The following is a 14,159-nucleotide window of genomic DNA, read 5'->3' as shown; positions in this document are numbered from 1 at the left end:
ATCTGGAGCTGAACACTCTTAAGACTGTAGAGATGACAGTGGACTTCAGGAGACATCCCTCAACTCTGCTCCCCCTCACCATATCAGACAGCCCTGTGTCAACTGTGAAGACCTTCAAGTTCCTGGGTTCCTGTGTGTGTGTGTGTGTGTGTGTGTGTGATTTACATTGCTGTGCTTGAGAGCCACCATCTACCGGAACCAAATTCCCTGTATGTGTCTGCACATATACTTGGCCAATAAACACGATTCTGATGAAAAGTATATTGTTCTAACAATATACCTTTCATGTTTGAACAATATGATATCACGTTCGTACAATATAAATATTATATAGGCTACATCGCAGCTTCAGTCACGGCTTCCATCACTGTTTTTCTTGTCTTTTCCCAGAGTAACAGCCAAACAGGAGGATCTATTGGCTAGCACTGCTTAGCCTTGCACACATTCTTATTTTAAACTTAATCTGGAATTCATTGCAAATTGTTTGTGCGGGATATGAATGACAAGATTTTGTTTTTCTACAAGAGTTGGTAAAAAACATCTCCAGTGTAATCAAATCTTCTTTCCAAACATCTGCAGCTTGGCAGTGTATACAGCACTATAATGACCAGACCGAATTCTTTTGAAAACCATACATCTTTCCACAGGTCTCAACTTCATCAGACATCACTGAGACACAGAGCTGGATGAGGCCAGCGCAAACAGCAGCCTAACCGACTAAGATGATGGATCCATGGGGTCAGTAATGCCAGAAGCAGGGGAGCTGGAGAAGTACCTTTCATGTCCATTCACTGGTGGTGTGGATCTATTCCATGGCGTTCCTCACATCAAGAAGCTGTTGATCAAAATCAGTGATCTGCATCTGGAGCGTCTGAAGGACTTCTCAGTCATGCAGGACTCCTGTTCACTGTTAAACAGTTACAGCTTCACAGAAAGAACCTTGAGAGTGTTTTTAACAAACTTAGTTTTTTTGTAGAATGCATCAGCAGCTGTGGAGAGATGTACTTGAATATCTAATGGTTAAACTTTTCCTAACCTGGAAGCTGGACAAGGACACACACCTCGCGCTTATCATGGGTGTTATATCCTCCGTGCAGCAATTCAACTGAGAACACTTTCTGTTCAAAGGTGATTTGTAGTTTTTATATACTAGGTCCAACTATAAGGAGAAATAAAAATGCAAACAGCAGTATGTATGTTATGAGGCTGATCTGGAATAGTTAAGGGGAACAAACACTGATGAAAGGGGTCAGTTTCATCTATATTGCAAGGACCTTCACTTCCCCTCAGCTGTGGTGAGCATTTGAGCATTTAATTACTCTCCTTAAAAAGTCGATTGAATTCAGCTGGACACAACAGTTTGCAAACATTTCATCACTGTCAGACTGAAGAAATCACTTGGATGAAGGATAGAACAAATTTCCAAGGAAACAACCAGGGGAACTAAACTTTTAGGCACATCCTTGCCTATAATTCATCCATAAAGACATTTTTTTTATGTATACATTATTTTTCAGTTGTTCATCTGACAACAACATCATTGACCCACTTTTGACAAAAAAACAGAAGACACAAATTAAAAGTCAAATTAGAACCTACACACGTTTAGGAAGGCTTAAAACCAAATGAGAGTAAACTGTTTAGTTAATTGCTTATGAGAACAGTTGACTGGAAAACACCTTAATAACTTTTATTTATTAGTATTTGTTCTCGAGTTTTAAAAAGGTTTCTAAAGCTATGTCACAAGTTAGCTATGGTATAATTAGATTTGTATGTATAGTCCAAGTTCCAGCCAGTTTTATATGAATCATCTTTCCTCACAAAACTGATGAAAGATCCGCTTCTTTTAAGTGGCTGCCAGCACCGTCCTTAGTATGTTTTGTTTCCTGCCAGTTTCCGCTGAAGAGTTGTTGTGTTTTTTGGGTTTTTTTACTCTATTATGGGGACCGACAAAAGCCAAGAACAGCTGCTCCTCTTTTATCCAGCCATGTTTTTGTGTTTTATATTATGGCTTATGTTCTGAATCCTTTGTGCTGTTTCGATCATTATAGTTATTATTATTACCCAGGTTCAGTTATGGCTATTATGGTTTTAGTTCTTAGGTTTTGCTCATTTGTGCTTTCTTTGTGCCTTTCTGTCCTGCTTTTCAGGCCTCTATTTTCTGTCTCCTCAGTCTCTAAGTTTTCATGTATAGAGTTCAGTTGGCGTGTTTCCTGTTTTACTTTGAAGGTCTGTGTCTCATGTCAGTGTGTCTAGTTTTGCTTCCCCTGTCTCGTTAAGTCTGATTTCTCCCAGCTGTGTCTCCCTGATCACTCTCATTTCCCTCGTTACCCCTCAGTGTATTTAAGCCCTGTGTTTCTCTTTGTCAGTGTTGTAATTGCTGTCATACATGTCTGTGCGGTCTGCCTGCTTAGTTTATTTTTGCATCCTCAAGTTTAGTTAAGTTCTCCTAGTGTCCAGAAATAAAGCTGCTTTTTTTGCATTTCAGTTTTGCCTCAGTGTTTCAGTCTGCATTTTTATTGTCCTTTCCTGCCTCCCTGCACACAGACGTGGGGTCCGTTCTTCGTACCTCACTAAGTAAGTTAGCTGGATTTGATTGTTGACAATTTCGCGTGATCTTGGATCGTTCGGTTCTCCGAAGCTCATCCGGGACTTGCTGTCATAGCAACAGATCCGTAAGCGTAAACCTGCTCGGGAGCAGGTTTACTTTATGTAAACAGGATTAGATCGCGGCCACGCAGGTATGTCCGCTTCATGTATCTTACCCACTATTACTACCCAGTGATCTCACATTACTTCATCCAGCTATACTAATCGTCAACAGCAGGTGTGTTCGGAGAACTGGAATAGCGAGCTCAGAGTTAGCGCGATGATTTGATCTTGGATGTAGTAAGCGAGGTACGAAGAACGGACCCCTTGACAAGTCCTTTGTTTTATTTTGCAAGATGGTTATTTGATGCCGCACCTTGCGAATGGAGGGCACCCTTACTCTCTGCAAATGGGCATGAGAAAACTGTTTGGTGCCTATACAATGTAGCACGATGTCGGGGCAACACATCATGCTACATGCATGATGGTTTTATTGTTCAGTTTTCAGCGGTTTTTGTTTTACATTTCAAATATGTGTGCAGCCAGACATCATGTCAGGCTGCAAAAACTGACTCCTAAGAAAAGGGGAGACTGTTGTGTTTCCTCATAGTTTTACACCTGTTGATCCACTTTCTGTCAGCCGCACAAAGAACCTTCAAATCCCTGCAGATTTGTCAGCTGATCATGCCCTATCCTGTGATTGGCTGAGCTTCATGCCTGGAAAAGTTCTTTCACACTGTTCATCCTGGAGCTGCTTTATGTCCATGATCTGAATGGAAACACATCTGCATCATTGTAGCTACAGTCAATGTTTCAGTGTCAGGACTGAAGGTGGAGCTTTGTGCGTGTTGGGCTGAGGCTGAAGCAGTCGCCCCCCCCCCCCCCCCCCCCCAACGGGAGCGCTCAGGCGTGAAACTAGGAGGAAAGCTGACGTCTTCCTCTTCCCTCAGAAGTGATCTGTGGCTGGTTGGACTTCATTCCACAGATGTGCTTTAACAAAATGTGAAGCTGAACTCTGAGCTGTGACAGTGTGAGCAGTGTGAGAGTGTCAGTAGATGATCAGCAGAGGAAAGTGAAGCTGCTGTGAGCTGATGTCCTGAAGGGCTTTTAAAGAGTCTCTGAGTTTGACAGGAACATGAAGATGTTTGTGGTTTTTGTGATCCTCCTGCACGGTAAGTACACCTTCCTCTCTTTGCTCTCATCATCAGCTTTTCTCTTATCTCGGTCTAAAATGAATGTGTTGAAGTGCAGCAGGTCTTGAGACATGAGAGCCCAGTGAGTTGCGTCAAAGTTCATGACTTGACTGAATCGGTCTGTCACAACGAACGAGCGGGCGCAAGAGCAGGACTGTGCTGACACTGAAAACAAACAATATCACCAGGAGCTATATACAAGGTACAAGTGAAAAGGAGCTCCAGGTAATTCAGGGACAAGGGAGGGAAAACCACACACGCTTATGATCACACTCCAGGGATGAAAACACGGACAGGTCCAGGAAGATCTATATAAAAGAAAACATGACTACAAGTCAGGAAAAGACTAGAGACGAGAATTTACAGGAAATAGCCGGGGCTACACTGACTAGTGTCGTTCAACGATCCAGCAGTCAGAAACACTGAGCTGTCACCTTGAGCAGAGGCTCGAGTGACAAGATAATGAGCAGCAGGTGAGTAATTATTTTCAGGGCACAGGCCTGAGGGTGGAACCCACAACAAGTTCAACCCCAGGGCCCTATTTCAGGAAGCCGGTTTAGTGCAAACTCTGAGTAAGTACACCCTGAGTTAACGAAAACTCTGGGTTTTCAGTTTCACAAAGCGAGTTTAGATTAATCCTGAGTGAGTCACTATGACGACACACTCCGTGAAGCTAACCTGCTCCCTAGCAGGTTTACTACAACTAACCCTGACTGTCTCCGCCCCTTTGTCGGAAACCTGACAGTAGGAAGTGTCAGACATGGCGTGCCCCTTCCTTGAAGAGCCAGTAGATGTTGAAGCCCAAATTCTCCGCAGAGCTCTCCGCCGGGAGAGAGTGATTAGAGCGCGTTTGGACATTTTATCATTTCCTGATGATTTTCTGTGTGAACGTTACCGTTTTTCAGCACAATCTATAATTTATTTGGATAACATCCTCAGGCCTAATATTGCTCATGTGACACATCGCGGACATCCTCTCAGTTCTGTACATATTATTTGTATTGCACTTCGGTTTTTTGCAAACGGGAGCTTTCTGTATAATATTGGTGACGCTGAGCACGTTTCCAAGGCTACCGTCTGTCGGGCAGTCAGGAATGTTACAGTTGCACTGAAACGTCTCCTGTACTCGTCTGTGGTGTTCCCCGGTCATAGACCCACAAGATTTATCAAAGAGGGATGCCACAAAATTGCAGGTATCAGGATGAACAAAACTTAATTCATGATGTGGTGATACTTGAACTACTACTTAAATTTTACATTTATTTTCACAGTTCCCAGGCGTGATTGGCTGTACAGATGGCACTCACATTCCAATCATTGCTCCTTCAGTAAATGAAGGAGACTATGTGAACAGGAAGTCTTTCCACAGCATTAATGTACAGGTACATAGTTCCCTGTAGCATTTCAAACTAACAAATTATTTCATTATAGTAATGGATGCTAATTTGTGTTCTCTGCACTGTGAAGATCATATGTGATGCTGCCAACATTATCACAAATGTGGAAGCCAAGTGGCCAGGCTCTGTGAGTGGTGGTGGTGGAGGACCCCCACCTGTTTTTCGGGCCTCCGCTTTTTTTTCTGTTGGCTATAACAGGCCACATTTGAGCATACAGAGTAAGCAAATATGTACTTGTAATGTGCTCAGATAATTTCAATAAGTGCTTACAGAAAGAAAATTAATGTAGCCTCTAACTGCAATTGATTTACATCGGACAAACAGACCAAGCACTATGGCTCATAATACAATTACACCTTACCTGTTTGGACTATATTTTTATATTTCATTTTTACTTGCTGCCAGGAACGTTTGGGGCCTATTGGGTTGCACCTCCGCTCACATCACATCACAAAATAAAATGTATAAAATAAAAAATAAAATATAATAAAATAACGTGTTAAATGGGTGGAAATCCCTAGATCAATGTTTAAATTAACACTCACGCATTGACTCTGTCGGCTTTGTTTTGCCATGCATGCTCCCTTTCTTTTGCAGCTGAGGCTGTGTTACTTTTTTTCCGAAAAATTTGCATGTTATCAGCATATGCTGCCATCAGAATTTCGGCCTCAAGCGCTGTAAAATACATTGACCGCGCCTTCTTTCCCTCCGTCTCCATGGTGACTCGCTTAATCTGTGCTCCACTAATCAGGGCTTTATGTATCCTCGTGCGCGCGCTTAACTTGGGGTTAAAGCAACTCCACGTTGATTGAACTAATTGTTATCAGCCTTTCTGAAACCGAATATTCCGAGTTGGACAGTTCGGGGTTACTCAACCCTGAGTATCGTTTTTCACTCTGAGTTTTCTAAACCGGCTTCCTGAAATAGGGCCCTGCAGAGAAGAGTGAGGGAGAGAGAAAGAAGAGAGAAACAACAACAACAGTGCGATCTCAGAGGTGAACGCCAGGGAGACACGGGAAAGCATGACAGTTTCTGTCAAACACTGGATTAGTTTATCTGGCTGTTTGTCACAGGCAGCTGGAAAACACATGGTCCGATAGTCGTTCCTGTTATACTACTTCATAATCCATGTCAAGTCCTTTGGTTGCTTGAATGTGCAAAGTTCTCTGGAAAACAGTGAAGCTCCATCACCTCCAAACAGTGAGAGCCTCTATGGTTTTTAGATATGCTCTACACTAAAAGATAGAAGATAAAAATATTTCTGTATGGAATATAGATTCCTAATAGCAACAAGATTCCTCCTTGTGAATTAATAAGTAAATATGTCATGTTGCCTTTGTAACATGTTTTGGAGCATTTGTGGACTGTTGGAGTGAAAAACTGTGACTGTCCTGAAGGAGTGTGACTGGTCATCTGTCTTGTCACACAAGATGGAAATTATGGCCTGTGAGGTTTGTTATAATTCTCCAGTTTCTGTGTTACTGACATTGTATCAATAGTTTTTTTGAATTGGGAAAAGAATGCTGTGTATAACTGAAGCTGTTATGCGTTCTTGGGCTACATGGTGTTCTGGTGGTTAGCACTGTTGCCTCTGAGCACAAAGGTCCTGAGTCCAACTCCACTGCTTCTCTGGGGTCTTTTTGTGTGGAGTTTGCATGTTCTCCTCATGTTTACGTCGGTTCCCTATAGGTACTCTGGCTTCCTCCAATGTCCAAAGAAATGCAGTTCATGGTATTAGGTTAATTTGTAATTCATTGGTGTGAACATGTGAATGGTTAGTCCTGGGACAAGCTGGTGATCTGTCCAGGGTGTAACCCCTCCCCCCCGTGACCCTGACTAGGATAAGTGGAATAGGATGGATGAAGATAATGTTGGTTGTATTGCATCTTTTAACTCTGGGTCAAACCCACAACATTCATTTGATTTGTGTTTGTGTTTCTGTCCTTCCAGTTTCCCAGCATGCTCTGGCTGTGGTGGTGGTGGAGGTGAATGAGGGGGAAAGGTCTGTCCTACTATCATGTCTGTACTCAGGTTCTATACCTGAGGACAATCCAACAGTGATGTGGACTCGCAGTGACCTTGATCCCAAATCTGTACACCAACAACGAGAAGAAGGAGACGATCTTACAGGACAAAACCAGCGTTACAGCAGACGCACATCAATGAATCGTTACGCTTTGATCATTAAAGACTTCAGCCTCACTCTGAGGAAACCCACAAAGACTGACAGCGGCAACTACACCTGCTCCATCAGTGCTGGAGGGAAAGAACGAAAACTCAGAGACATCCAGCTGCTGGTCAAAGGTCAGCATCAAATTCTAACACCTGCTGTGATTACATGTCGTATTCAGTACTACAGAGAAAGGTCAGAGGTTAAATGAAAGCAAAGTATTTCTTAAACGGTTTCTGAAGGTCTTGATGAGCCCAGCAGGAACGTTTGTAGACTTGACCTCAGTGAAAACAGCAAAACAAGAGAAGCAAAGCAGAAGAAATTCGTTCTGTGCATGTGCAGATGTGTTTATGTTTACCTCTGGGAGGTTCAGCACACACACATCTGTACATACATTAAACACATTAAAATTTTATGCATGGCCCAACACAAAACTTTTAGAGGCCTTTTGCTGCCACTTCTATGGTTGACACTTTGGTTTCTTGTCTTCTCAGACCAGCAGGTGGAGGTGAAGGTGAGGGAAGGGTCAGAGTCTGTCATCCTGCCCTGCAACACAAAACCTGACCTGCCTGAGGACACCACAGTGGAGTGGACTCGCTCTGACCTCGGACTCATCACAGTCCATGAGTATTCTAACAGAAATGATGACCTTATGACTCAGGACGAAGTTTACAGAGACCGAACGATGATGAGTGAAGACCTGCTGAGAACTGGAGACTTCAGTCTGACCCTGAAACACCCCAAAGTGAAAGACACGGGACGATACATCTGCACCATCTACAGGGACAAAGACATCCTGACACAGAAAGTAGTGCTGCAGGTCAAAAGTAGGTGCTGGAGATAAAGGTCAAAGGTCAATACTGTAGACACAGCTTAGAGATTAGAAGTCATTTTGTTTTATGTTTCCCCACAGAACCATTTCCATCCTGGGTCAAAGATCTTCTGGTTCTCCTGTTTGTCTTTGTGATTTTTGGAGGTCTTTTATATTATTTACGTCACTATTACATGTCAGGTAAGAGTCTTTCCTACTACACTACCCATAATACCAGTGGTTAACAGGTGGCCTCTTGACTGTGTTCAGACCAGACACATGAGATCGTGAGATCAAAGAACGAGTCAGGAACAAACTGAGACACAATCTGATTGAGACTAGAAGGCAAGGAGGGCGCAGGGAGGTCATGTGACCATCACAGCTGGTGCTGATGTCATCGTGTTGTGCTTTGTTGTCCTCTCAGATTACCAAGTGGAGGTGGATTCAGGGGTGGCGTCTGTCAAGCTGCCCTGCAAAACTATATTTAAATTCCTAAAACACACTAAAGTGGAGTGGAGGGACAGAAACAACAGGAAGGTCCATGTGTATCAGAACGGCTCTGACCAGCCTGAAAAACAGCACCGGTTTTACAGAAACCGAACAGAGATGAAGAGCACATCTCTGCTGAAACCTGGAGACCTCAGTCTGACCCTGACATATCCCACGGATGACGACAACTTCACCTACACCTGTACCATCTACAGCAGGAAAGGAAACATACTGACAAGGAAAAATGTGCACCTCCATGTCAGAGGTCAGTGCTGCTTATACAGGTCAAAGGTTTTGACACACTAGACTAGACACACTGACATGAGACAAAGACCAAAGTAAAACAGGAAACACACCAACTGAACTCTAGACATGAAAACTGAGGAGACAGAAAATAGAGTCCTAAAAAACAGGACAGAAAGGCACAAAGAAAGCACAAAACATAGTTTTTACCTTGTTTCTCCCCGAATCCCACACAGTGCTCACGTCTGTGGCGTGAATTGTGACAACCCCAACTCCAAATCTGTACAGTGGCTTCTCTCGGTTCCCAATACCTAGTGAGAAAACACATGAATTAAACTGCCAAGCAACACACACACAAAGTTCTCACTAACAAACCCATTGTGAACTCAATGATCCAGCACCGACTGAAGCTCAGCCACTCGCTTAAGTAGAGAGGCAACTGATGAAGGCAATCAGCTGGCTTCAGAGCAGGAACTCTCCTCAGCCTGATGATTCTTGTAATTCTTTCTTCCGGATACACACACTCATGTCCAAACACCTATACACATAAACAGGGACAAGGCTGTGCAGAGATTTTTAAATGGGCGGGTGCTCAAAGTTCAAAAGGGGCACAGAGAAAAGGCCGAATAACAACAACCCGCATTCATCAACAATCTAATATGGAATCACATCATACTATATCACTGTCATCAGGTGGGGACAAGGCAAAGCAAACATATTCCATGTTTACCTGATGGGTACAATGTTGCTCTTGTGGGGTTTCTGCTGCTCCTGCTGTGATAGTGCTGGAGGGCAGGGCTGTGCTGATCCGAGACTGTAGACATTAAATGCAAAGATTGGTGAACGTGCTTGGAACCATAAGGAAACAAAATAAACTCGGCTCTGCCTGTGACTCAGTTTGCCTCTCTTACTCTTTCATCTCCTCATCTCATCTATCACTCTCCACTCGATGTCCATCTGACAACAAGGCACAGTTTGCTATTGCATTAATCTATTATTTAATTATCCACACTTCACAAATCTTGCACCTAATCCATAACAAAGTAATGATAGACAATGTTCTAGAACTATTCTTACGAAGCATTTATAGACCGTGTTATATCATAAATAATAATTTTTAAAAATCTATACACATAAAACAAACACTAATATAATCTGTTTCTTAATGTGTTTTCTTTAACATACAGTGTGTCTTTTTTAATATCATAATCATAATAATCCATAATTATGCTGATATGCATATCATCATATTGCATATGCAAGTCCCTCAGAAAGGCAGGAAAAGCCCTGTAACTTACTTTAAAACCAAATATGTTCCCTAAAACCGTGGACAGAACTACAGACCCATGACAGTTGTCTTTTTAACATGTTTTAATACTTTGTATCTTGTTCCATTTAATTTGAACAAGCCTCTTAAAAAGTCGGTGATCACAGTCGGCCTCTCTCGGTTTTTATTACCACTGTTCATTTTAAAGCTCGGTTTTTAAAACCTTACGATGTAACTACAGCCCAGCCCATGCAGCAGTATAATAATGACTAATAATATATTGGAGTGGGCCTGATACTCATGTCCCAGGACAGGCCCATGACAGTGCTGCCATCAAATTGCCTTTCTTTGCTTTGACTCTGTCTCCAACAAGAGGTGAAGCAGATGTTCTTACATTAATGGAATCACTAATACAACAGATCACCTGAAAACGAGTAATGAATTTGCTGAAACAGATGTCTTTATTAATGAATTGTACTGACTAGTCTGTATTTCTCTCAGCTGAGCTGTTTCTGAAAGAAGAACTCGTTCATGTCACAGAACAGACGTCTTTATGACATAATGTATCTGGCATGCAGAGAATCATGTTCATTTAGATGTTGCTGACATTTAAAATTCAGTTTTGCTTTTATTTTGAAACATTTTTATTTTATTTCAATATTTTTTTAGTCTGAATAAATCAAACTTGCTTGATAGGACAGCTCTCAGGTAACAAGATGGCAAAAAAGTCTTTGACTCTGAAATAAAACAGCAGAGTTCTTTAAGACAGAGCTCTGCTGCTGATTAGACAGAAACCAAATAAGACAGTTTCTGTTCAGTTGAACATGTTTCAGACTGGAACCAGTCAAACTTGATTTCATTGCAAAGATGCCATTTTCTCCATTCAGACAAAACATGTTCAGAGCTGCTTCTGCTGCACAGCTCATGTTGTGTTGTGACTCCTCTCAGTCCCCCAGGTGGAGGTGGATTCAGGGGAGGCATCTGTCCTGCTGCCCTGCAAAACTACTATAAACCTGCCTAAAGATGCTAAAGTGAAGTGGATGACCAGATTCAACAGGAAGGTCCACGTGTATGAGAACGGATCTGACCAGCTTGAAGATCAGGACAACCATTACAGAGACCGAACACAGATGAATAAAGACCTGCTGAAAACTAGAGACCTCAGTCTGACCCTGAAAGACCCCACAGACTGGGACACAGACATCTACACCTGCACCGTCTGCAACAGGGAGGGGAAAAAAATCCTGATGAAACAAGTGGAGCTGAAAGTCAGAGGTCAGTGCTGCTGCTGGGTGTGAGCTGCAGAAGAAGAAGAGATGATGAGATCTTCATGAACACAAATCTTAGTTTGTGCTTTAGACTGTTTATGAAATTTGTTGTCCTTCAGTCTGTCAGGTGGAGGTGGAGGAGGGGGCGGAGTCTGTAGAGCTACCTTTCAAAACCACAAAAGAGCTGCCTGCAGATGCTAAGGTGGTGTGGTGGAACAATGATGACAGGAAGGTCCACGTGTATAAGAACGGCTCTGATCAGCCTGGAGAACAGCACCAGGTTTACAGAGACCGAACAAAGATGAAGAGAAGATCTCTGCTGAAGCCTGGAGACCTCAGTCTGACCCTGAAACAGCCCACAGAGAGAGACAGTGGGAGGTACAGCTGTAGAGTCTACGGGGAGATCAAGAGATACAAAAGAGTGCTGCTCAGAGTCAAAGGTTTGTGTGTGTGTGTGTGTGTGTGTGTGTGTGTGTGTGTGTGTGTGTGTGTGTGTGTGTGTGTGTGTGTCTTACTGTGTGTGTGACTGTCTTGTGTCTCCTCTGCAGGGAGAGTTCAGGTCCAGGATCAAACAGGGGACATCAGGAACAGAAGCAGCTCCATTGATCTGACTCCTCTGATGGCTGATCAATCAGTTTGATCTGTGTGTTTGTGCATTTTCTACCTTAAATGTCCTGTATATTGACTGTTACCTGTAATGTCACTTTCTGACCAACAGCTGGCGCTCTTACAAATACCAGATCTGATTTGACTGCAGTTATATCAGAGGACATTTGGCCTCAGTCAGATGTGACTTGTGTCCAGTCACATCTGTCAGTGACCTGTAACACTGATGAATCGCTAATGAATTGATACACATTACGTATTAAGCAGAATATTGGGCTATTATTAATCTGAAGATTGAAGAACTGCTGCTGGAGCTGATGCTCAGTAATAAATAAATACACACAACACAAAATGCTTTTGCAGGTACCATGTATTTAAACAAAATCAAGGAAAAACAAGGGAAGAAAAGGAAAAATGTAAACAATCACCCTTTTCTTTTCTTTTTTTTCGCCTGTCCTGTTTGGTTCTTTTGCCATCAGAATTATTGTCTAAAGGCCAAAAAAGATGCCCAATGCATTTACTTTACCAAATGGACCATCCCAGCCTTGCCGTATTGGTCTATTGATTCACCTTTGCTTTTATTGTTTATTTTATTTTATTTTCACTTGCTACACACGGGACAGACATGACTGGGGAAAAGAAAAGGGAGAGAGAAAGAGGGAAAGAAAAACAGCGGTGAAGAGGAACGATGATAAAGGGCAAAAAACAAAAACCAACAAAACAGACAAAAAATGCATATATCAACCACCTGGATCACCTGTTGAGAAAGAAAAAAGAGAAAACAAGCAAAAAAAGAGACCAATATAATAAACAACATCATCGCGATTATCTATGTGAATATAACAGTAAATACTAAATATTGAATATTATTGTGCAGCACGTAGGATCGACAGCGCTCAGTGCGCTTTGGTTTGACAGTGTGGGCAGTTGTTGGTAGACGTATAACCCATCTTGAACATCCGATAACCTGTATTGAATTAATTGCAGACTGGGATTTCTAATTAAATGAAAGGTTTTTAAGCAAATCTGAGACCAGAAGTTTTGGTCTAAGTTAACTGATAAATCCGCTTCCCATTGAATCTCAGGGGTTAGAAGTTCATAGGTCACGATGCAGGGTCTCACACTATACGGCCTGATGCTCTGATGCGACCTGAGTGCTCAGACTGTGCATCCATAACATGAAGCTTATCATACAAAATCTGTCCCTTGCTCTCCCTCTCTCTGTCTTTCACTCACACAGACACACACCACCATCAACTTTGCTAAATTACTAATGAAAAACATTGACCAGGCAGCTGTGATTGAGCAGCAATGTCCATCCAACTCTTTTCATGGTTGTTGTAGTCGTGATAATTTTGTGAGGCCACATTGAAAAGCCTCGGATACGGAAGCGTAGAGCTGCCACCCAGGCAAAAGAAAAATAGAGCTATATCACGTAATACCGGGATATATCACACATGAAAAGTCTATTGTTCTAACAATACTCAGGCGTGAAACTAGGAGGAAAGCCGACGTCCTCCTCTTCCCTCAAAAGTGATCTGTGGCCGGTCGGACTTCATTCCACAGATGTGCTTTAACAAAGTGTGAAGCTGAACTCTGAGCTGTGACAGTGTGAGCAGTGTGAGAGTGTCAGTAGATGATCAGCAGAGGAGAGTGAAGCTGCTGTGAGCTGATGTCCTGAAGGGCAACACCTTTTTTGCTCATAATACCCCCCCCCCCCCCACACACACACACACACACACACACACACACACACACACACACACCCCAAAGCAACGCCGCCCTGGGCAACGGCCCATGTCGCCCCTATCAAAAAACCACCACTGCCTGGGAACAAAACAAACTATAGCCAAGGGTTAGATTGAAATATTGAGTCCTTAATTTCCATAGATTATTGTGGCTGACTTATAATAATAGTAATAATAATAATAATAATAATAATAATAATAATAATAATAATGGATTGCATTTATATAGTGCTTTTCGAGAACCTCAAAGCGCTGTACAATTCCATTATTCATTCACTCTCACATTCACACACTGGTGGAGGCAAGTTACAGTTGTAGCCACAGCTGCCCTGGGGCAGGCTGACTGACTCAGAGGTGTGTTATGGTGTGTGGGGTTAT

At 42.5% G+C, this 14,159-nt stretch overlaps 1 protein-coding gene across 1 annotated transcript; it reads left to right on the top strand.

Moving 5' to 3' along the window:
* The first annotated feature begins 3,623 nt into the window (after positions 1-3,623).
* Positions 3,624-12,566, top strand: LOC143414223 (uncharacterized). Its single transcript, XM_076878133.1, has 8 exons — positions 3,624-3,761; positions 7,130-7,483; positions 7,844-8,176; positions 8,263-8,361; positions 8,585-8,914; positions 11,108-11,434; positions 11,547-11,867; positions 11,976-12,566. Exons 1-8 carry the CDS (start codon positions 3,725-3,727, stop codon positions 12,065-12,067), a joined length of 1,893 nt encoding a protein of 630 aa, XP_076734248.1. The 5' UTR covers positions 3,624-3,724; the 3' UTR covers positions 12,068-12,566.
* The last annotated feature ends 1,593 nt before the right edge of the window (positions 12,567-14,159 follow it).

Source organism: Maylandia zebra, linkage group LG3 (assembly GCF_041146795.1).
Source record: "Maylandia zebra isolate NMK-2024a linkage group LG3, Mzebra_GT3a, whole genome shotgun sequence".
Lineage (NCBI taxonomy): Eukaryota > Metazoa > Chordata > Actinopteri > Cichliformes > Cichlidae > Maylandia > Maylandia zebra.
The sequence above is the reverse complement of the archived record's forward strand: the minus strand, read 5'-3'. Positions and strand labels throughout refer to the sequence as shown.